The sequence below is a fragment of the Mirounga leonina genome, unplaced genomic scaffold, assembly GCF_011800145.1.
Source record: "Mirounga leonina isolate KUSES-001 unplaced genomic scaffold, KU_Mleo_1.0 Mir_180, whole genome shotgun sequence".
Lineage (NCBI taxonomy): Eukaryota > Metazoa > Chordata > Mammalia > Carnivora > Phocidae > Mirounga > Mirounga leonina.
Window position 1 is genome coordinate 26,144,159 of NW_023270469.1, and position 25,060 is coordinate 26,169,218.

The 25,060-nt window shown below is 42.9% G+C and overlaps 2 protein-coding genes across 5 annotated transcripts in view; one reads left to right on the forward strand and one right to left on the reverse strand.

Moving 5' to 3' along the window:
• The first annotated feature begins 328 nt into the window (after positions 1–328).
• PRSS54 (serine protease 54) lies at positions 329–12,808 on the forward strand. The gene is given in 6 exon segments (XM_035025093.1): positions 329–953; positions 955–1,003; positions 4,520–4,691; positions 7,950–8,208; positions 8,775–8,906; positions 12,272–12,808. Coding segments are annotated over 6 exon segments (1,185 nt in total). The 5' UTR covers positions 329–917.
• CCDC113 (coiled-coil domain containing 113) overlaps positions 5,941–25,060 on the reverse strand; it is a 32,485-nt gene continuing 13,365 nt past the window's right edge. Inside the window, exons 7-10 of one of the 4 annotated variants that reach the window (XM_035025091.1) lie at positions 24,836–24,943; positions 14,293–14,448; positions 13,207–13,335; positions 5,941–6,201 (exon numbers count right to left, since the gene is read on the reverse strand). In XM_035025091.1, the coding sequence (XP_034880982.1) occupies positions 13,249–13,335; positions 14,293–14,448; positions 24,836–24,943 (351 nt within the window). In that variant the 3' untranslated portion in view covers positions 5,941–6,201; positions 13,207–13,248. Of the gene's footprint in view, positions 6,202–11,202; positions 11,272–12,199; positions 13,336–14,292; positions 14,449–24,835; positions 24,944–25,060 lie in introns of those variants that run through there. The other 3 variants (XM_035025090.1, XM_035025089.1, XM_035025092.1) reach the window with 3 other exon arrangements.

Sequence of the window (25,060 nt, forward strand, 5' to 3'; positions counted from 1 at the left end):
CACAATGGAACATTCTTCCCAAGGTGGTAGAAGGAATCCCTCTGTTGAGCTCTGCTGTGTAAGGTCAGAGTGAGTTCATTTCTCCTTTGGCAGTAGCAGTTCACAGAAGACTCTGAGAGCCATCCAGACAAGAAACATCCAGTGTCATGAGTGGAACATGGTGACTGAGAACGGCTATTGTGCATTGTTTGAGGCAAGGGTGGGCCTGGTGGTATGGTGGATGATGAGACATGCGTGGGCTTTGAACTCAGACTCCCATTCAAATTCCAGCTCTACCACTTGGCAGTCGTGTGACCTCGGGCAGGCTTCTCAGTGTCCGAATGTCAGTTTCTGGATCTGTAAAACAGGGAGAGTGATCTTGTCTACCTCACAGGGTTATTGTGCAAATTAACTGAGCTAAATGTTGGGCGGTTACTATGTAAAAGTACAAGCTCTCAGTAGTTAAAAGAAATCCCAGCATTATTTAAGCCCTTCCGAGGGTAGTAGGATGGGCAAAACTGGGGGTGAGCTTGCACTAAACCCTGCTTTTCCTTTCAACAGCATTTTATGGCTACATAGTTAAGAAAAGGGTCGAATTCCATGAGTTAAAAAACAACCTTTTCTGAACCCCAAACTCTGGGGAGCCCGGGGACCTTGGCTGGATCCAGGAGAAAACTGACAAGCTCGGGCTACCTCCTCTCCGTGGGCCACCTTACCAATCCTAAGAATATCAGTGCTGGGCAGCTGATCCCGGAGCTCTTCACTGCACGGAACCAAGCAATTGGGACGTGACAGGTCTGTTTCCCACGTCTTGGAAGCTTCATCAGGGGAAAGGAAAGAGGCAGGGCATCCGATGCCGGGGGTGGAGTAGGGAATCGCCACTTTGGGGAGGAGAGGAAAAGCCTGTGCCTTTGGATGTTGTGTTTTCACAGCTGCCCATGGTGTCCGCTGCAGTTTGCTTTGGGGATGGCAGAGATGCAAGGGATGCTCTTAGTCCTGCTCTATGTCTCTCACTCTTCTGCCAGTGAGTGTGCTTCTTTCTTCCATAAGGACTTCAGCGGCTCATGTCACATGGCAGGGGGAATTGTCCAGGAAAAGGCCCTTGATGTCCAGAGAGGGACCCAGGGGGAAGATGACTCACAGTGCTCTGCATGGGTGGTGGGATCAGGCAAAGAAGGGGAACATGGGGCGTGGATGTAGGCGACTGGCTTCAGCAGTCTGATGTCAGCTGATCCTCCAGTGAGAGTGTCTTTAGGAAGGTAAGCCTTAGGCTACTGAAAGGCCTCTTCAGAACTCCCCCCTGCTCTTCCTGGGGCTCGTCCCCCAGGCAGCATCAGGTGGCAGATGTCCCCCCCATGCCTGGAGGGGGCAGCCTGCGGTGAGTCTGGTACACTTGGGAACCACATCCTCCCTGTGTTTCTACTTCAGCATTGTTGTTCCAATGAAACCTTTTCTCTTTAAACCAAAAGACTGTATTGCTAAACTGACCCTCAACTGCAGGGCTGGAACCAGGAGCAAGGAGGTACCTTGGAGCCTGCTGGGGCCTCAGTCCTTCCCTCACCTCCAGGTTGTCCAGGACTAAGATTCCAGCCTAGAAAGGGGCAGGTGGAGAGGGGGCACCTGACTCAAGCAAGCTCTGTCATATCTGGCTGCCACCCCAGCTGGCTCTGTCCTATCTTCCCAGAGTTAGATGGGAGATATGACAGAGCATCCAATTCCCTCCACCCCCCCACACACACATCAAGGGGAGAACCCCCTGCCTTCCTAGCCTACTCCATCTCCTTGCAGCCCCAAAGAGACCAAGGGATGCCCACAAAACACAAAGCACCTCTCCTCCCTCTTTAAAAGCCTCAGGCAAGTGACCCAGGGCAAACATTTCATCTCTGGGTCAGATTTCCTCATTATATCCAAGGGTTTTATAATGTCAAATAAACTAGCCAACTAGAACTTTGAGAAAGCAAAAGTCATCACCCACCTGTAGGTTCTTGTTGGGTTGGTAAGATTCATACCTTGTTCACTAGAGATTGCAATGTCCCATGAATTGAATAAACGGCTGAAAATGTAGCCACCAATGATCTGACCCATAGTTGGCTAGTGGTGCCCACCATGTCACACCCATCATCCAGGGCCACCAATTTAGAAACAAATACTGAGTACTTGTGGTTTGGGATTTATAAACAGCAACCAGAGTAGTGGTTTACAATTAAAAAAAAAAAAATCCTTTTTGGGTTTAGCATTATCAGTCATGAGGATACAATTTGCAAAGCACCTTCCCATAACCTCACCTCATGTGATCTTTACAACTCCAAGAGGTGTGTTACCACGCATTTCAAAAGAGGAAACTGAGGGGTGCCTGGGTGGCTCAGTCGGTTAAGCGGCTGCCTGAGGCTCGGGTCATGATCCCAGGGTCCTGGGATCGAGCCCCGCATCAGGCTCTCTGCTCCGCGGGAAGCCTGCTTCTCCCTCTCCCTCTGCCTCTCTCTCTGCCTACTTGTACTCTCTCTCTATCTCTCTGTCAAATAAATAAATAAAATCTTAAAAAAAAAAAAAAAAAGAGGAAACTGAGGCCCAGATAAGTGAAGTGGCTTGTCCCAGGTCTCAGAGCATAGGGGCCAACTGTATCTGGGACACTGCATCCAGGGCTCTCCCAAAACACCAGTGGCTCTCAACCCTGAATACACATTAGAAACTACCTGGGGAGGCTGTTTCAGTGCCAGTGCCCAGGCCCCATCCCCAGGGGCCTGGGAAGTGCTGGGCAGCACATGAATGAAACATGCAGGCAGGTTGAGAATCCCTGCACTCCACTCTACCTACTGAGGACGAGATAGGCACCTCTAGGTCCAATAAGGAGGTTGGGTTCGGGGACTCTTGGGACAGGGCATATGGCATGGGAGGGAGGACACAGGGCGGGGAGGAAGTCAGCAGCCAAGGAGAGCAAAGCGCCCCATGTGTATGCCATTCCATAATGGCGCCTGGAAAGCAGGAGGCTTGGCTCACCCAGCCTGGGGCTTTGTGCATCAAGGGTCCTGCCTGCTCTATCACAGTTACACTCTCCATGATTCTAGGAATATGGACCGCTTTTTTTTATTTTTATTTTTTTTTATTTTTAAAGATTTTATTTATTTATTCATGAGAGAGAGAGAGAGAGGCAGAGGCAGAGGGAGAAGCAGGCTCCCCGCGGAGCAGGGAGCCCGATGTGGGGCTCAATCCCAGGACCCTGGGATCATGACCTGAGCCGAAGGCAGACGCTTAACCGACTGAGCCACCCAGGCGTCCCTGGACCGCTTTTTTAAATACAGGGCAATACAGCATCTCGGGTGAAACCAGACCTGGCAGGGGGAGAATATTATTTAAAACTTTAGTCCACATTTAACTCTCATTTGAAACAAAGTCCAGACTCCCCAAGAGACTGCCCAGTTGGAGGCAACTCACTTGAGGGCTTGGGAAGTCAAAGGCCAAGCCGGCCTGAATGGGCCAGATACAGCCTCCCTCTGGTGGGGCCTTTTAACCCCTTGATGACAAGACCTCAGGAAGTGCTTGATATGGCAAAACACTTTTGTTCATTCACCAGGTGATTTATTGAGCACTTACTGCGGGCTAGTACCGTAAGTGTACTAGCTTGCCAGTGTACTTCTAGAGGTCTGGCGGGCAAAACAGACATGGGGGAGCCACGCATGCCAACTGCTCAGGAAGGGGACAGCACGGGCAAATCTGAGGATGTGGAATGTGGCTAGAACGGAGACTGTGAGGGGTTGAAGGTGTGTGGAGTTTGAATTCTGGCCCTGTATCCTACCAGCTGTGTAACCTGGACAGTGCTTACCAGCTCTAGAACTCGATTTTCTCATCCGCAAATGGAGAATGACAGTGTCCACCTCCAGTTGTGTTGGAGGAATTATATGAAGTAGTAAATATCAGCAGTGTTCAAACTTTTTGGTCTTGGGACTCCTTTATACTCTTAAAAATTATTGAGGACCCCCACAAAGAATTTTTGTTATGAGGCTGTATCTTCCCATCTTTACCATATTAGCAATTAAAAACTGGGACAATTGTAAAACACAAGAATACACAGGTTCACATGTGTTATTAGCCGTGAGAGTGATGACATCATGCAGCCTCTGGGAAAGCCCACTGCACGCTAGTGAGAGAATGAGGGTGAGAAAAACAAATACCATCTTAGTGTTCTTATGAGAACGGTTTACATCTTGCAGACCCTGCAAAGGGTCTTGACTCCCAGGGTGCCAGACCATGTCGAGGACCACTGATGTACGTAGAAGTTTTCAGATACTGCCGCAAGTGGGCTGCTAAGTGCCCCATAGAGGAGAGTGATTATCGATAGCCTAAGGTTATTTTTAGACTCAAAGATGTCATCAAGCATCTTATATGGACAAGAAGACCCACTAGGAAGAGAAATGAGGGGGCGGTGGCAGAGTTAGTGGCGACCAAGATGGAGAGCCAGAAGGAGTGGGGAACCAGCAGGAGAGGGGGTCCTGAGGTCTGATCTTTGCCCCAATGGTGAGGCCCCCACACACCTTCCCTGCAGGTTGTGGCATTCAGAAAACCAACGTTATGGAAATTTCCGAGGAAGGTTTGGTCAACGACAAGGAATTCCCATGGGTGGTGTCGCTGCAGGATTCCCAGTACACCCACCTGGCTTTTGGCAGCATCCTTAGTGAGTTCTGGATCATCAGCATCGCATCCGTCTTGCAGAACAGGCCAGTACCCCTGCCTTTGGGACTTACCCAGCCCCCTGGGGGTGGGGGTGGAGGGACCTTTTCCTGCTCATCTTGGGGAGGCCTGGAAGGTGGATTCCTGGTAACAGGGCAACAGGGCTTTTTACTGGCTCGGCGCTTGCTCTGCCAGGACTCTTGGGAGTCTTAAAATCACCAGTTGCCAAAGTCATGCTGTCCAATGTGTTCTCTGCGGTGGGGACTACAAGGTGAAATGATTGTTCCTCCATCTTCCGCAGGAAGGATATCCATTCCCATTTTACTGCAATCACAGGCACTGACTCCTGATACTAGAGGTCCTTACTCTAGTCTTGCTAAGTGAATTGATAGGAGCCTGTACCTTAAAATACTTAACCTCAAGCCTTAACAACGTGTCTGTGACAAATATGTGTACACAGAGAAAAGACTTGAAGGAAATACACAAACACTTTAAGAGCACTTATCTCCGGATGCTCAGAATGCACAAGACTTCTATTTTCATCTTTGAACTTCTCTATTCCTCAAATTCTATACAGTAAATATGCATTCTTGTAAACCAGGGGAAAAAACCCCAAATATTATTAAAGGAATAATTTTTTTTTGTAAAACATCTTACTTTTTGACCCAATGATTTCACTTTTGAGAATCAACATTAAGGAAATAACTTCAACCACTGGAAAAGTTTTATGCACAAAGTTCATAGGATGGTTTGATACACACAAAACACTGGAAATGTAATGTCCAATTATCATAGATAAATAAATTAGTTACTCTTTCATATGTATAGCATATAATACATAGTATATAATATGTATAATTACATATATCTCTCTATATATACTGTTTACATGCCTTATATGTGTATAAATGTATATACACAAAGTATGGGGGGAGAGATTATAGTTACTATACTTGGCTAAATAATAGTATAAACCCTTAATGGAATATTGTACAGCTGCTGAATTTTTCACACCTATGATTTATATTATTTGAAAATACATGCATTTATTTTTTTGAAAATACATGCATTTAAGTGAAAATACATATACATAGTATAATGTTCAGGAGGAACCAAAGGGTATACAAGGAAAAGCAACTCCTTCTTTCCACTGGCCTTCAGAGACTAACTCCCTCCCTTAAGCCATAGTCATATCATCGGTTTCTTGAATATTCTTCCTTAATTAATGCATTTATGGATATCTATATAACTATAGGTTTATCTATATTGATTCTTACATCTATTGACAGAGAAAGAATTTTCCTTCCCCCTGTATTAATCTGCTAGAACTGCCATAACAAAATGCCACAGACAGGGTGGCTTAGACAAGAGAAATTTATTTCTTACCATTTGGGAGGCCAGAAGTCCAAGATTGAGTCCAAGATCAGCAGGACTGGTTTCTCCTGAAGACTCTCTCTTTGGCTTGCAGACCACTGCCTTCTTGCTGTGTCTTCACATGGCCCTTCCTCGGTGCGTGTACTCCTGGTGTCTCTGCTTCCTCTTATAAGGACACCAGACCTATTGGATTAGAGCCCCACACTTAGGAGCCCATTTAAACTTAATTACCTCCTTAAAGGCTCTCTGTCCAAATACGGCCACATTTGGGGCTAGGACTTCACCTACAAATTTGGCAGGACACAGCTCAGTCTATAACAACCCCAATACAGCGGGTAGCACACCAACACAGTGTTTCACTCGTAGGCTTTTTCACTCTATCAGGAATGTTGAGCCATCTTTTCTTACCGTTTCATGGAGAGCTCCCACATTTATCAGCTGCGCAGTATCCCAAGATGGATCTACTATAATTGCAGAGTCCTCTATTAATGGAAATTTGGGTTGCTTCCGATCTTTTATTAGTACCAAAAAAATGCTGCCGTAGATATACTTGTACATATGTTATTTCACACGCATGCAATATACTGTAGCATGAATAACACAGGAGTGGAAAGACTGGGCCAAATATTGGTAGCTGTTGCCAACTAGCCTTCCAGAAAGCTTCTGCTTTCCATGGAGTATTTTCATTATTGCTATTTTCTATCTGGTCTGTTTTGGTTTTGATTTTCCCTTTGCCTCAGGGCTTTATTAAAGACAGAGTTTTAAAATACCCAGGTAGAGGAGTGTTTTGTCTGTTTTGTTTTCTGGCATTATTGAATTTTGAGTTATACTACATGGTGATCTGATCTATTTAGGAATTTGTTGGGGTTGTCCTTGTGGTCTACTATATGTGATCCATGTGAATATTTTCTGCAGTTAAAATTCAAATTTCATTCTCTGTCTTTGGGTACAATTTAATATATAAAATTGGGGGAGGTAATCTCCTTGATCTGTCCTAGGCTGCTAAAGGTAAGTGAAAATCTATCATGAACAAGCGTCTGGCTTTTTCTATTTCCTGGAGTGTTCCCTTTGTGAACATTATGTCATGTGTTACAGATGTTTATGACTATGATGTTTTCACTGTAGACTGAATTCTTTCTCATCAGTAAGAGACTCTGTCTTACTTTGTGCTCTTCTCTTCTGAACTGATGGTCAGAATGAAACTCCTGCTTCTTGTTTTTATTTTAGGTTATGTTTTCTGCTTTTGTTGTTTCTGGTTTTTCTTTTCACTCTATCACCTTTGCTAATTTGCATACTGTATGTCTCTTCTGACAAATTTGGGAGGTTTGAGTTTTTGTTCTGGCGTTCATCTTAAGAGTTATAATTTCATGGGAGACGACTACATCCTCAGTTTCTTTCTGGACTGTCCTCTTAGACTCTGCTGTAGTTCTTTGGGTGATTCCCAAAACGAGAAAGGGAAAACACCCAAAAGGAACTCCATCATTATTAAAATCGGAATTTCTCTGAAGAGTATTTACAGAGTAGGTAATATGAAAAGATGTTTATGTTAAAATGTTAAGTGCTAAAATCAAGAGTCAAGATTACATCTTGGGGGTAACAATGACTATGTAAAAAAAAAAACATGGAAAAAGCATGAAAAAAAAAAGATAATCAGCCATAACTTAACAGATTATCTTTGGGTGGTGGGACAAATGATGTTCAGATAGAGGATTCCCAAGATGCTGTGGGCTCACAAAGGAGGACACAAGGGTAGGGGTTCAGAAAAGATTTCCTAGGCACTGGGTCCAAAGGGGTCAGTAAAAATTAGCCCAGGAAAAATGAGTTGGATGAGTATTCCAAGCAAAAAAAAAGTAAATATGGAAACAGGGAAGGGTGACTCTTCCATCGTGCCTTGGCTTCTCAAGATTCCCTTGCTCGCTCTCTCTCTCTAGGAAGGACGTCATCGTTATAGTTGGTATAGCTAAGATGGATGCCAAAGTGATTGCTCATGAAGAGTATCCAGTCAATACCATCATCATCCATGAGGATTTTGATAATAAAACCATGACAAATAACATAGCCCTCCTGAAGACAGACACGCCGATAGGGTTCAACAATCTGATCCAGCCCATCTGCTTCCTCGACAGAAACCTGAATATGCCCCGAGCCTTGCGGAACTGCTGGGTGGCAGGATGGAATCCCACATCTGCAGTTAATGCCTGCCTTCTCCTAGAGGAGGCTGTGTGTGTGCTAGTGGAGGGGGTGACTTGGATGAACCATTCTAGGGCTTATCTTAATAATTCAGGTTGCTCAAGATTCTGGAGTTGGGCTGGAAACTTCATGTAATCAGTCAAGATTTGTAATGCTTGCCTTTTCTGTGGCCATTCTTACATTTGGTCCTTTTTCTTCTAGTCCTACAGCAAAATTAGAAGTACGTAGGCAGCAAACAGCCTGAGATGAGTGCAAAGTTTTGGGGGGGCCAGGGGAGATTATTCCCTGAACTGGAGCTGATTATCCTGTTGGCTAAGCCATCCTTGTTTTCTTTTATTCTTGGGAAATGAACAAGGAAATGTATTCTCCGTAGATGTGGAAGAAGGGTAGAATATGTTCTTGATTTTCACATTCAAGTTCAAAGCAAATTCTAATTTCTATAAGGAAAAGGGGTTTATCAGAGCATTTTCTACTCGTTCCCATCTGGATATGTGAGCTGTAGTTGAGTTGACATACAGGCAATGTATTCTTATTAATAATTCTTGGCTCTCTGTTGCATGGTCCAGACAGGAAATCACATGACGATGAGTATCCTGAGGAAAATCTCCGTGAAAGACATCGACCTGTGTCCCTTACACAAAATCAAGAAAACAGGATGTGGCAATCACATACAGCAGGAAACCGATGCTGTCTGCTTGGTAAGAACATGATGGAATAAAAGCTAAAGGCTGAGAGTAAGCAGTGGTCACTTCAAGGGAGGTGGGAGAAGGGAGACTCTCCCTCATTGCATGGTGAACTCCATGAGGCACTGGTAGGGACTGGCACTTGGGATTCATGGCTGTCTCCAGCACTTGGCAGACAGTAGATGCTCAATAAAAATCTACTGAATGGACTAAACAGTCACCATTTTCAATGTGACATGATTAAGCATGTCTAAGTCATAGATGTTTCTCACTGGCTAAAAGTTTGAAAGTGTGAGTCCAAACCATGCATGCAGATATACTTCGGGTATGTCCACAGGGTGGGGTCATTGTATTCGGCTTCTATGGAACCTAGACTCTGATGCTATTGCTCATCAGTTATTGAAGTTTTTTTCTGTAAGAAGCCCTGCCCTTCATCCAGATGAGGGCTGCATAGATGTGGTTGTTCTACTGCCTCAGCAAAATGGATGGAATTCACAAACCATTGGCCCAGGCTCCCTCATGTCCATACCCAGAGGAGGTGTGGTTTACAGAGGTCACACAGTTAATGTTACAGTAAGGATGAGAACATAGGTCCACCAGATTTCCAGGCAGTTTCTCTCTTCTACACCAAAATTTCTAAAGTGCTGATCATCTATTCTCCTTCAAGTAACTTGCAGGATTCCCTGGTGGGGAAATTTTTTTTCCAGATGATCTAAGGAAAGCATTTTAGAGAAAGGGGACAATTCTTTCTAAAAGTAATTTTATTGCAAATGCGTGAAGGACTGCCTTTCCTTAGGCAGTAAGTTTGCCTTTCCAAAGTTGGTTCAACATTTATTGAGTGCCTACTTTGTTGTTGCTGTTTTTTAAGATTTTATTTATTTATGGGCGCCTGGGTGGCTCAGTTGGTTAAGCGACTGCCTTCGGCTCAGGTCATGATCCTGGAGTCCCCGGTTCGAGTCCCACATCGGGCTCCCTGCGCAGCGGGGAGTCTTCTTCTCCCTCTGGCCCTCCCCCCTCTCATGCTCTCTCTCTATCTCATTCTCTCTCTCAAATAAATAAATAAAATCTTTAAAAAAAAAAGATTTTATTTATTTACTTATTTGAGAGAGAGAGAGTGAGCAAAAGAGAAAGAGCGAGCATAAGTGGGGGCGGGGGAGGGGGGAGAGGCAGAGGGAGCAGCAGACTCCCCGCTGAGCAAGGAGCCTGACTCAGGGCTAGATCCCAAGACCCTGGGATCTTAACACTTAACTGACTGAGCCACCCACACGCCCCTGAGTGCCTACTTTGTACTGGACTCTCTACCAGGTGGAAGACTAACAACTTTTTAAAGTAGATAATGTGTTAAAATACAGTAGAAAACGTAGCTATTTATCAAATCCTGCTATCAGCCATTCCATCGATCCAGCACCTTATTTCATCAAACCTAAGATGCTGTCAGTTGTAGAATGCACCATTATTTAATGGAATATCGAGAGAAAATGCTGCCAGTTGAACTCTGACATCAACCAATTAAAAGACACATCTCATTCCAAAGATGTTCATTTTTCAAGAGCATCTTAGATTCAAAGGAATATGGTAAGCTGCTCATACTCTAAATGATTACCTCTTTAAATCTAACTGCAAAGTTCAGATTGGTTTTTATCTATTGGTTTTTACCTGGAGCACCCCCGCAGTCAGTCCTTTGTTTTTGAACTGTGCTGGCAAACTGGCTCAGACAGACAAACAGTGACTTGTCTACCTAGGATCCTTTTCTCTCAGAAAAGTGTTCTAGGGTCCAGAGATCCTCAAAGTCATTCAAATATGTAGAGGGTAGTAGAATAAACCACCCAAGTCCAGTATCTGTCTAATGGGTCCCCAGAAACCCAACCCAAAGCAGAATCACTCTGAATTCACCTCTTCCCTTTTCCCCACAACTGTTAGGGTTGAGGATCACACAAAGAGCCCCTCTAAGCTGGGGCTGCTCCCCTGGGAGATGAGGTGGGGCTGCTCCAGAGGCGCCCCTGTACGACTTCTCTCAGCTGCTTGGGCTTCATAAGTCCTGTCCCACAGGTTATGAGGAAGAGAAAAGCAGTGTATTCTACCCCCGGGGTGGAACGGCGACATGCAAAACCATGCCACAGCCGGGCAGGTCTGCTACACAGTCATTCATCAAACCATTTGTCCTAAATTGCATCGTTTCTCTTCTTCAAGCTATGAAACCACAGTTAAAGTAAACTGGAGGCGGGACTGGTGACAGGAGGGGCGACCAGGCCATGCTTGGCCCGAGAGCCTCTCTGCCCCAGGCAGACATGATCGGGTGCAGACGGGAGCCGGTTCAACAGTCCTTCTCACTGCCAGCCAGGACTTGGGATGAAATCTCTTCCCTCTGCTCCATGGCACCCTGCGACAGCAAGAGCAATGTGGGCTTGCCCCATCCTTCTACAGAGGCAGACCATGCAAATTAAAGGGGCTGTCTAGCCTTTGAATGACAACCCCTCTTGGGGCAAAATGGACCACGGGGCTGGAGTGGGGGGTCAGGTATTCCCTTAAGGGGAGGCTTGCGGTGGGGCAGGTAAGGTAAATTATACCTGGCAGTTGTCTTGTTACTATTCCCGTATTTCTCAGCTTTCCACCTAAAACTGATGGCCTTTTCTAGACACAAGGATAATGGTAACTAATTCTATATTGAATGCAGACTGTATGCCAGGCACTGTGTTAGGAGCTCTGCATGAGGTACAGGCACTTTAACTCGGAGACCAGTAGGTGACTCACCAGGGTCACGTATGTGGGGAAGGAGGCCAAGCTTCCAGGCACTCCCTTGAAGGGAGATAGGGTCTGTGTGGCAGAATTGCCGAGTGGCAGAGGACTTCCTGTGGGAGCATGGGCAGGGCTGATGAACAGGGGACCCAGACAGGCAGTCGTCAGGGTGGCCAGGTTGTGAAGCTGCCTGGCCAGTGCTCCCAGGGAAGTGTGACTCTGACCTCCGCAGGAGTGTGCGGAGGAGGGAGCAGATTAAATGAAGGATGGAAACAAAGCAGAGAGGAGAAGGAAAAATGGGAGCATTTCAGGACAGAAAGGCGGGGGGGGGGCAATCAACATTTGAGGAAAGAGAAACCAAAAGAGAGTGAGGATTTAGTCAGAGAGGCATGAAAATGGCAACCAGGAAGCTAGAGCCAAACTGCAGAAGCCTACAACTAATTTGCATAATAAAAGAAAAAGTCATCTTGTTGGAATTTGTGGTAGTGGCCGCCTAGTTTGGAATTGGTATCCTATAATTTACCCCATCTCCAGTGAGAACTAGTGTAAAACATTTCTAGAACAAATAGTAAATTGCACAAGGATATATTTTAAAAAACAAACAAGTTTTTCTAAGACCTGAAGCCTTCTGTCTTTTGTCACAGGGGGACCCAGGAAACCCGATGATGTGCCAGCTACAGCAACTGAATATGTGGGTGCTGAGAGGAATCTTGTCCCACGGTGGTGAGAATTGCCCTGGCCTATTTCTGTACATCAACGTGGAAGACTATAGCGACTGGATTATGTCCAAGACTAAGAAAACCAGCCGTCCTCTGTCTTCCTTCCACCACTGGGAGGAACCATTTCCTTTCTCCAGCTACTCATCACATATCATCGTGACACCGAAAAAACATTCTGGGCTGGGCCACGGTGAACAGTCCCAAGCAGACGTGCAAGAACAAAATAAGGTCACCTTATATACATTCCCAACAAATAGCTCTACAGAGTCTCCAGACCTTGAGGAGAAAGGGTTAGGGGAATTAGGCAAGTCTTCTGCTGTGTCCGCAGATCCCATTTACTCTGACTATTATGGGGAGGCTGGGGAGGGTAGTGGGCCTATTTCAGGTCAGAACAGGTTACATCAGCCCCAAGAAATTATCTTGTTTTTCTTTGTGCTTGTTTTCTTTTGCAATGATATCTAGTCTAGGAGCTAACCCTCCCAACTGAAGAGTAAGCTCAGAATGCTGAGTGCCAGGCAGCCACCATGCTGTTTTGGTGTCTGTTTTTTTTATAGGTGGCACACCTGGGCTGCCACGGACAGGCCCACAGTGCATACTGGGCTGGCTCTCTCTTCTCTGTCCCACTCCCACACGCGGGAAGGTCACTTTCTTTTGTGCTTGTGAACTAAATGTGGGCTAACAAGTGTCAAACCATTAGAGTGCCCTGTGGTTCTTTCAGTGTTAACGGTTCCAGGGGCCAGGCTGTGCAAACACTCCCCACGGGCAAATGTGGCCAGGGAAGTGCCCGGCCGGAGAGTCAGGGACACCAAGCAGCACAGGAAACAGTGAGAGGACCCCTTGACTGGAAAGGAGCTGATTACTTTAATGGATCACTCTGGTCTGTAGCCATGGCCTCCCTCTGGCTATTTCTCAGGGGGGCAAATTGCCTGCAACTGCTCATTGGTGGTTTTCATTTTATTCCACGCCTTGCGGTAGCCTTTTAAGGACATCTGCAAAAAGGAAAAAGGGGGTGGGGGGGTGGGGAGAAGGTTATTTGGGAAAAAGCAATTGTGATTTTTCAGAATGCAACCCACATCTAGCCCTGCGAGGATGCAGAGGAATCTGTGTGGGGCAGTGCCAGGCTGCAAGACTCTTCCAAAGAGCTTGTTTCTGTTCAGTGAAGTGAGAAGTTGCAGGTTCCTGCGGTGCTACTTCTCAGCTCCAAATCTGACGGGCCTAAGTTTGGATCCTAATTCACTCCCTGCCACCAAGTGGCCACCGGAAGGGCAGGAGAAAGTACTGTGGGAAAAGGAGCCTGGGTCTAGATGTGAAAACGCCAGGCTTCCAAAGTGACCTGCCTGGGTTTCTGAGCTACTCTGCTGATGTCTCCAGTGTCCTCAGTATGCAACCCGGCCTGTGGCAGACCTGGTGCTTTCCTTTCCTTTATTCTGACCCTTTGCACGTTTCCCATTTCTCTTCCGCACTCACAAGGGGCTAGGGTGCTCTGAGCACACTGTATCACACGGAAAGGCTGTGGGGTTATCAAAAATGAAAGACCCATGGCAACTATGTAAATGCATGGAATCGGGTTCTGAGTGATATTAAAAATCCATTATTATCTAATTTTTAAAAAAAACCTGGCTTCTCCATGTATAAAGTAGCAATCCCTAAATCACCAAATGGTGGGGGAAGGGATTCAGAAACTTCCAGAATTCATTAAGAAAACAAGCAACTAAAAACAATTACTACCGAGTCTCTTCCTGATCACCTGAAAAGACCCTGTCCCTAACACTGAAAAGGGAACTTAAAATATCCTTCATTTTCCTACAAGACTTGAAGGGACTGCTGGAATTTCGCACAGACATCACATGTCTGAACCTTGGTATTCTTAGCTTGAAAAGCAAAACCCTAGACAAGAATGTGAAGGACATAAAAGACTGCCTGTCCTGGGGTTCTCTGAGACTTACCTCTGCAATCTCCACTTTCCTTTCCCACATCTTGATGGTCTTCTCCAGGTCCCCATTTAAGACCTTCTCCCGCACGTACATCATCACCTGCGGCGCGCGGAACTCGGCCAGCTGTTTGCGGAGCTTCTGGTTCACAGCCTCGGCCTTGGCCCGGTCCTGGGTTGGGAAGGACCTATTAAACCAAGGATCCTGGCAGTTCTGGCTTATGGGACTTACTGGCCCTGACATCTCTCCCCAGTTTCAATGTGGTTCTCAAAATAATGTTGAAATTTTCAACATGATGATTTTTTTTTTTTTTTTTTTTTTACAAATGGTGATGTTTTCATCCAGCTCAGAAACACTAAAGTGCGGTCTAAAACAGACTTTTTTCTCTTCCGTCCTTCCTTTATTAAGGAATTTGTTTTTCCTTATTGTGATTTCTTAGGTTTGGTGGGTTTTCTGGGGGAAAACTGTGTACTAAGTACACTTTGACCAGTCTCAACTCACTTTCCTGTCTTTTTGTAAAATATATGTAACATAAAATTTCCCATTTTGACCACTTTTAATTGTGCAGTTCTGTGGCATTCAGTATATTCACAGTGCTGTATGAGCTTCACCACCATCCACCTCCACAACTTTCTTCATCTTGCAAAACTAAACCCCTGTACCCATGAAACACTTGACTCCCCAGAACCCCTTCCCCTAAGTCCTGGCAACCACCCATCTACTTCCCGTCTCTATCAATTTCACTCAAGTACCTCGTGTAAGTGGAATCATATAATACGTGTCCTTTTGTGACTGGCTTATTTCACCCAGTATAACGTCTTTAGTGTTTATCCATGTTGTAGCATATGTAGAATTTCCTTCCTATTTAAGGTTGAGCTATATCCTATTGTATGTATATACTACATTTTGCTTCTCCATCTGCCAATGGACACTTGGGTTGCTTCTACCCCTTGGCTATCATGAATAGTGCTGCCATGAACATGGGTGTACAAACATCTCTTCAAGTTCATGCTTTCAGTGATATTGGGTATGTACCTAGAAGTAGAATTGCTGGATCAATAGTATTCAATTGTTTGAGGAATCTCGGTCTTTTTAAGTTTTATTTTTAAAATGATCATTCAGTAAAATTAACTAGCCTTTTTCTTTTGAGTGGATTTTTTGAATTAGCAATGTCCTGTTTTTTATTTTATTTTAAAGATTTATTTATTTATTTGAGAGAGAGAGAGAGTACATGAGCAGGAGGGGCAGAGGGAGAGAGATAGAATCTCAAGCAGATTCCCCACTGAGCATAGAGCCTGTCACTGGGCACTATCTCAAGGCGAGTGGGACGCTTTACTAACTGAGCCACCCAGGCGCCCCATTTTTCATTTTAACAATTATTTTGAATAGGCAATACATGCAATTTAAATGGTATAAGAGTATACAGTGACAATCTCCTATCCTACCCTGTCCCCAGCCACACAGTTCTTCCCAGAAGCATACACTATTTTTAGGTTTTGCATATTCTTCTAGAGATCTACACTCACATAAACATATAAATTTACCTTTTTTGTCCAAAGAGTAGCCAATGCTATTCACTTTTACTCCTCCAACTTTTTTCCCTCAATAAATACCAGTCCAGCTGTATCAGCACATTAAAAAAACCCTCTTTTTAACAGCTGCATCATTTTCCATTGTGTAGATGTACCCTAATTTTAACAAGTCCTCACAGTCAACTCAGCTCCTCAATCTCCTGCTAGTACGATAAACAATGCTGTGATTACTAATCTTCTGGGTGGAGTCATACTGTAAATGTGCAAGTACATCAGTAGGATGAACTAGTGAAAGTGAAATTGCCTGTTCTAAGACAGTGGTTCTCAACTGGGGGGGCAGGGGTGACAATTTTGCTCCCAGGAGACATGGCAATGTCTGGAGACATTCTTGGTTGTCACAACTGTGGGAGGGCCACTGACACCTAGTAGGTAGAGGCCAGGGATGCCACGAAACACCCTACTGGGCACAGGACAGTCCCCCACAAGAAGGAATTAGCTGACCCAAAATGTCAGTGGTGTCTAGGTTGAGAAGCCCTGCCACGAGCATATATGTATGTTTGGTACAGAATGCTAAATTGCCTTCTCTAACGATTAAGCCTCTGCACCAATGTCTGAGGCTGCCTGTGTTTTTGACCATTCTCTCAACAGTCTTACCAAATTTTTTATCATTGCTAATCTAGGAGAGGGGGAAGTAGTCTCTCATTACAGTTTTATTCTGCATTCCTTATGAGTGAGGTAGAATATTTTTCATAAGTTTGAGACTTTCTGGCTTTTCTGTAAACTGTATAAATCTTTTGCCCATTTTGTCTAGTTTTTTGTTAGATTTTTCCACTAATTTGTAAAAGATATTTGTGTTTTAAAAAAATTTACTCCCTAGGGGCGCCTGGGTGGCTCAGTTGGTTAAGCGACTGCTTTCGGCTCAGGTCATGATCCTGGAGTCCCTGGATCGAGTCCCACATCGGGCTCCCTGCTCGGCAAGGAGCCTGCTTCTCCCTCTGACCCTCCCCCCTCTCATGTGCTCTCTCTCTCTCATTCTCTTTGTCTCAAATAAATAAATAAAATCTTTAAAAAAAAAAAAAGAAAAAGAAAATTTACTCCCTGTGATATTAGCCAACACATTTTTCCAGTTATTTATTTTTTGGCTTTGCATATGATGGTTTTTGCTATGCAGAAAAACTTACTTTTATATAACTGACTTTATACATTGATTTCATGGTTTCTGGGTTTTATACTTCAAAAGTCCTCCCCGATCCAAGATTATAATAAAAATGTTCCCACTATTAAGTTTAGGACTTTAATGGTTTTATCATTTATATTTAAATCTGATACATCTGGATTAATTTCACCATAACATATATAGCTCCAACTTTGTTTTTTCCCAAATGACTACCTAGTCATCCCAAATCACTTATTGAATAATCTGGTTGTGCCCCACTGCAATACCTTTACCATAAACTAAATGCATCAATATCAAAACTTTATCAGCTACTTGATCATATACATGACATCTCTGTGATCTGTACTGGGGCTTATCATAGGACTTCTCTTTTTTCTTTGATCTGCCAGTCTATTCATGAGCTTGTTTTAAATACTGTAACTTCTTATCATGTTTCAGTATCTAGTAGAGCTAGTCCATTCATCTACTTAAGAATTTGGGGGATATTATTATTTATTTTTCCAAAAGAATTTTTGAGCCAATTTAAGTCCTTAAAAAAAAAAAACTCCTTGTTATTTTAATTGGAATACCATGATTTTGCACCTCAACTTAAACAGAGCTAACATTTTTATGCTGTTGAATCTTCCTAGCTTAGCACCGTCTTTTTGTTCCTTGCTTCACAAAGTACAGTCTAGGATACTGCCATCACTTGGGAACTGGTAAAAATGAAGATTCTTGGGCCTGTCCAATCAGAATCTGCATATTAACAAAATCCCCAGATGTTTGGTTTGTACCTTCTAGTCTGAGAAGCACTGCTTTAATTCACTTTGGAGCAAATCAATCAAATTATTTTTAATTAACTTATCAGAATGCAATAAAAACTTGTCAAGAAGTGTTCAGCGAGTATCTGCTGTGTCTAGCATAGACATATTCCTGTAGGGAGATCTAAACATGGACCTGGAACCATCAGTGGACACTCTTGTGAGGAAAATGATTAAAGAATACTTACGATAAAATATAATGAAAGAGCAAGAACCAAGGCATTAAAAAAAAGTTCTACAGGGACACCTGGGTGGCTCAGTCAGCTAAGCGTCTGCCTTCAGCTCAGGTAATGATCCCAGGGTCCCGGGATTGAGCCCTGCATAGGGCTCCCTGCTCAGTGGAGAGTCTGCTTCTCCCTCTCTCTCGCCCCTCCCTTGCTCATGCTCTCTCTCTCTCAAATAAATAAATAAAATCTTTTAAGAAAATAAGTTCTAGGGGCGCCTGGGTGGCTCAGTTGGTTAAGCGACTGCCTTCGGCTCAGGTCATGATCCTGGAGTCCCGGGATCGAGTCCCGCATCGGGCTCCCTGCTCGGCAGGGAGTCTGCTTCTCCCTCTGATCCTCCCCCCTCATGCTCTCTCTTTGTCTCATTCTCTCTCTCAAATAAATAAATAAAATCTTAAAAAAAAAAAAAGAAATTCTGTAGCTACGAGGGATGTGCTGAGAAGCCCAGGAACTGCGGTCCCTACCCAGCACCCCACTTGTAGAACAGGGCTGTTACCACAAGACAGGTGGGCCACTGTTCCCATCCCCAGATCCAGCGCAGCAGTACAGAAGTTTTGCTCAAGGGGAGAGGCTATAAAATAGAGAGCTCTAGAATGCTGCCTGGAAGGACTGACTTTCTTTGGAACAAAGTGTGGGGAGTTTATGCCTAAGTACTTTGTGGAAAACAATGGAGGTCTTTGGGGTGAGCAATTAAGAGGCAGCTGGAAGTTCCATGATATTAGTAGCAACAAGCAAAACAGTAGACCAGCTAGATGTTTAAAAGAACCAGAAAAAGAGACCATTAAGAGACCAAAACAGCAGACAAGCTAGACATTTAACAGAACCAGAGAAAGAACCATTAAGAGACCATAATTCCACAATATTAGTAGCAACAAGCAAAAGAGAGGACCAGCTAGATGTATAACAGAACCAGAGAAAGAGACCATTGGGGTTGAAGCAAACCTCAAAGACTGCCAAAAAGGTCCCTGAAAAGGGGTCTGACTTTGATTAGATCAGAATATGCAGCAGTTACTGTCCCAGGGTGTTGTTGAAAGCAACAGAGCAATAAGCTAGTAATTAATGAAGGCTAACAGCTGGGTATGATACCAATAGAACCAGACCAGCCAGAAGCTTGGTGGGAAGATGAAGGAAAGAGTCAAAGAGAACTCAGCAGAAACACCAATCATTCCTGGTTGTCAGGGACACTGTATCCATGATCAAGGCTGCCCCCTCTAAGGAGCAACACCAGAGGCTACCAACAGCAGGAGAAATAGACTTTACTAAATCAATCCAGCCAAATTACTTAATAAGCAAGCAGTGGGTGGAATTAGTATCCAACATTGCTATAATATTATTTAAAATGTCCAGTCTTCAACAAAAATTACAAGATAGGCTAAGCAAAAGGAAAGTGTGACCTACACAGGAAAAAAAGGAGGCAACATAAACTACCTCTGAGGGAGTCCAGATGGTGGACTTAGCAAAGTCTTCAAAGCAGTTATTATAAATATGTTCAAAGAACCGAGGTGACAATTTTTAAAGAATTAAAGGAACATATGATGATAATGTTTCATCAAATAGAGAATGTCTATAAAGAGAAATTATTTTTAAAAAAACAAATGGAAAATTTGGAGTATTTCAATACAATACCTGAAATGAAAAATTCATAAGAGGAGATCAGAGATTTAAGTCAGCAGAACAATCAGTAAACTTGAAGGTAGACTGATAGAGATCATGCAATATGGAAAACACAGAGAAAAACGAAGAAAAATTTAGTCTCAGAGAAATATGTGGAACACTACAAAGTGTACCAACATTCACGTAATGGAAGTAACAGAAGGAGAGGAGAAAGAGAAAGGAAAATATATTCAAGGAAATAATGGTCGAAAACTTCCAAAATCTGATGAAAAATATTATTTTGATGAAAAATAATAAGCCACACATCCAAGAAGCTCAACAAACTCTGAATAGGAAACTGGAAAGAAATCCACACCCAGACACATCATACCCAAAATGTTGAATGACAGGCAAAGAGAAAATATCAAAAGCAGTGAGAAAACAATTTATTACATTCAAGGGAAACCAAATAAGAGCAATAGCTGACTACTCATCAGAAACAGTGGAGGCCAGAAGGCAGTGGGATGACATATTCTAAGGGTTCAATGAAAAAAAAAAAACCTGTCAAACAAGAATCTTCTAAAAAAACAAACAAACAAGAATCTTCTATCCAGCAAAACTATCTTTCAAAAATGAAAGCAAACAATGAGCACACTCAAATTTTGGTTTCTAATTCTATTCTCAAATAAAAGGAACCAGGACTCCTTGGAGAAATGGCTAATTCTAGGGCTGGAGCAGGAAATATAGGAGATGAGTCTCAAGCATTTTCTAGTGCCAGAAAAGAAAAAGTGTTCACACACACGTGCACACACACAAATGGGGTATGTCGAAGGGATGCAGAAGCCAACTGAAAGAGCTCCCAATGCCCAAGGTGAAACAATGTGAATAATAAAACAAATAGTATTAGATTACAACCCAACATATAAAGTTAATATCCATGCTCACTTCAACAACACATATACTAAAATTAATATCCATGAATTGATACTGATATAAATAAATGATTAAAAAATAAATGGAGAATAGACAAATGTCCCAGACAGAAGAATTCCAAATAGTTTATAAGTCCCCACTTCTTAAGTGTGAGCTGCACATGATAACATCCTTCCAAAGAGTTGAGTCTGAAAATTGGAGGAAAGAGTAACTGTACAGCAGAGAAACCCTTATAATATTACATCAGGCAGGTGATCAAGGTTAACATCAGCAGTGGTAAGTCATGTTGACAGTATGCTCCCTTGATATAATGTGATGAAAATGGCACTTCACCTCTGCGATCTTCCTCCCGAAAACCATTTAACCTCAGTCTAATCACAGGAAAGACAGCAGACAAATCCTAATAGAGGAACATTCTACAAAATACTTGACCACTTCACAAAACTGTCAAGATCATCAACAAGTCAAGCCTGAGACACTGTCGCAGCCAAGAGAAACCTAAGGAGATGTGACACTGAATGTAATGTGTTATCCTGGATGGGATCCTAGCACAGAAAAGGACATCAGGTAAAAACCAAGGCTATATGAATAATATTAATTATAAATGTTAATTATAAGGCTTCAATATTGGTTTGTCAATTTTAATAAATATTCCACTGTAAGATGTTAACAATGGGGGAAAATGGGTGTGAGATTTTTGGGAACACTGCACTCTCCGCAATTTTCTAAAACAATTATAAAATAACCTTTATTTTTTTAAATGAAGAATAAAGACATTCCCAGATAAACACACACTGAGAGAATTCGTTGCAAGCAGACCTGCCTTGCAAGATATACTAAAGGAAGTTCTTCAGGCTGAAAACTAGTGAAAGTAGTTTAACTAGTGAAAGTAGCTTAAGCTAAAGTAACTTAAAACCATGTGAAGAAAACAAATAGCACGTAAAGGTAATTAGGTACATAATTATAAAGAACAGTAAAATTGCATATTCTCCTTCTCTTAGCTGATTTAAAAAGCAATTCATAGTAGGAAGGGAATCGGAGGGGGAGATGAACCATGAGAGACTATGGACTCTAAGAAACAAATTGAGGGTTCTAGAGGGGAGGGGGGTGGGGGGATGGGTCAGCCTGGTGATGGGTATTAAAGAGGGCACATTCTGCATGGAGCACTGGGTGTTATGCACAAACAATGAATCATGGAACACTACATCTAAAACTAATGATGTAATGTATGGTGATTAACATAACAAAATAAAATTTAAAAAATATGAATCATTAAAAAAAGCAATTCATAAAAGCAATATGTATATAATTCTACTATGGACCTGTGACATATAAAAATAAAATATATTTGACAATAACAGCAAAAAGAAGGCAGGGTGAAACAAAGCTATATTTGAGTAAGGAAATTACATCAGATGGTAACTCAAATCCAGAGAGAGAAATGGAGAGAACCACACAATGGTAAGGAGGAAGGCTAATACAACAAACACTATGAACATACTTCATCTCTGAGGCACCTGGGAGGCTCAGGCAGTTGAGCGTCCAACTCTTGATCTCTTGATCTCAGCTCAGGTCTTGATCTCAGGGTCATGAGTTCAAGCCCTGCACTGGGCTCCACACTAAGCATGGAGCCCCTATACTTCATCTCCTTTCTTCTCTCAGCTTTTGGACCCCTTCCTCACATTCACAAGATTAACTCAAAATGCATCATAAACCTAAATGTAAGATCTATAAAACTTGTAACATAAGACATAGGACTGAATCTTCATGATATTAAGCTAAGTAATGGTTTCCTAGATACAGTACCGAAAGTTCCAGTACAAAAGAAAAAATAGATAAACTGGAGCTCACCAAAATTAAAAACTATAAATAGCATCTTCAAGAAAGTGAGAAGGAAACACACAGAATGGGAGAAAATATTTGCAAATCATATATCCAACAAGGTATTTGAATCCAGAATACATAAAGAATTCTTACAACTCAACTATAAAAAGACAACTCAATTAAAAACTTACTCAGGGGTTAAGGGTTTGAATAGACATTTCTCAAAAAAAAAAAAAAAACCACACATGGCCAATAAGCAAATGAAGGGCTGCTCAATGTCATTATTCATTTGGGAAATTCAAATCAAAACCACAGTGAGGTATATCACTTCATGCCCAAGAGGACAGCCATTAAAAAACAAACAAAAACCCCTGAAAATAACAAGTGTTGGTGAAAATGTGCAGAAATCAGAACCCTCACATGTTGGTGGGAATGTAAAATGTGCAGCCACTTTCCAAAAACTGTTCTGCAGTTTCTCTAAATGTTAACCATAATATCCCCATATATGACCCACAGTCCCACTTTTAGCTGTATGTCCAAGAGAAAAGAAACCATACATTTACACAAAAACTTGTATGTGAAGCTTCACAGCAGCGTTACTCATAAGAGTCAAAAACAACCCATGGGAAACAACCCCCTTGACTGATGAATGGATAAAATGAGGTGTATCCATACAAGTAAATATGATTCAGCCATGAACAGAAGCAAAGTCCCGACACATATTACAGCACAAATCTTGAAAATACTGTTAAAGAAGCCAGTCGTGAAAGACCACATACTGTATGGTCCCTTTTAAATGAAACATCCAGAGCAGGCAAATTCACAGGGACAGAGAGTGGATTAGTGGTCACAGGGCTGGAGGGTGGGAGTGAGATGAGATGGGGAATGGACAAGGATTTCTTGCAGGTACAGGGCTTCTTTCTAAGGTGACAAAAATGTTCTAAAATATTGTACTGATGGTTACACCATTCTGGGAATGTACTATAAACCATTAAAATGTGCACTTTAAATGGGTGAATAATATGGTATGTGAATTATAACCCAACAGAGCTGTTAAAAAAGTTCACAAGAAAACTAAAATATACTAAGCAGTGACTGCCAGGCTTTTAAAAACTGATGTTATGTTTTACTTATAATCTAATAAATGTCCCCCCAAACAAATACCACAGAAATCCTGCATGAGGAGAGCACACAGACTTTTGCTTTAACTTTGTTACTGGCCACTCTGTACCAAGACCGGTTTTTTTGCAGGTGTCGGTTCTCCATCGAGGATAGGACGTGGATGCCATGACAAAACTGAGTCAGATGTAGTCATCCTGTGGCTTTTCGGTTATCGTGGACAGGTTTGGGGCCACGCATACTGCTGGGGATACTTAGGCCCCTTCAAGACAAGGCCACTAATAACTGTACGAATGGCTTGGGAGGCTGACAACTGTCAAAGCATCGTTATCCTGGTCCTAACGGATCACCACAAAGCCTGTGACACCTATTTCAAAGATGTGGAAACTGAGGCCTGTCTCATTAAAAGGCTTGTTGAAAGCTAGAACCTGGCAACACCAAAGCTTATGCTCTTTCCCCCATCTTTCCAAAAAAGTCCTCTGAGTCACATCCTTTGTACATTTAGCTTGCTGAAATTCAGCTGTAGGTACTCAGCAAAATAGTGAGAGTACTAAATCACAATGGAGATGTAGGGAGCTCAGATAATGCCACACAGTTCACACAGTGACCGCAGGCCCTGGAGTGGGCTCAGGACAGAAGTCACAGGTCTGTCATCCCAGCATCCACTGTACCGAGTGAAAATTACATATTTAAAGAACTCTCTATCCTTTACAAAGCACTATATTTTGGCATGTGTACTTTTTCTCATACCAATTAGATGATTACATGCATTATAGGCTTTTTTGTGATGTTGTATACACAACACTTTGAGTATGGTACTTTTCAGGTCACTTAAGGAATTCTCGAGGGTTATTTGGACTCTACATGATTTCTAGATGATTTTGTCATTTCTACACAACTTCTAACTCTAGACCCTAACCCAGCAGTAAAATACTACTGGACTAAATACTGCTGGACTAAAATACTACTTTTTTTTTTTTTAAAGATTTATTTATTTATTTATTTATTTATTTGAGAGAGAGAGAATGAGAGACAGCACGAGAGGGAAGAGGGTCAGAGGGAGAAGCAGATCCCCTGCTGAGCAGGGAGCCCGATGCGGGACTCGATCCCGGGACTCCAGGATCATGACCTGAGCTGAAGGCAGTCGCTTAACCCACTGAGCCACCCAGGTGCCCCTGGACTAAAATACTACTAATACTCCAGGTACCATTTCCTCTTTCAATGACCCAGAGTTATTTTGACTTTCATGGTCTAGGCTTTTCTAGACAAAAACCTAGGTCTTGGTGTACATTGGCTCAAGCCCTTGTAGACAGAAGGAGATAAACACCAGAAACAGCATATTTTACCCTCTCCTACCTCCTCTACTTGTAGGGTTTCTCTTTCAATTTTTTCAAGTAACTCATTTCTCAGCAAGATCTCCTTGTCCAGATTGATGGACATTTCCATTGCTTGGTGTAGCTTGCTCTGAAATATAACACAGCAAGTCTTGAGCAAAGATGATCACTCAGAACTACAGGAAGGACGGACAGCTCTTTTTTAAGCAGGATGACAGCAAGACCATCCAGGAACTTGGGTCTGCCC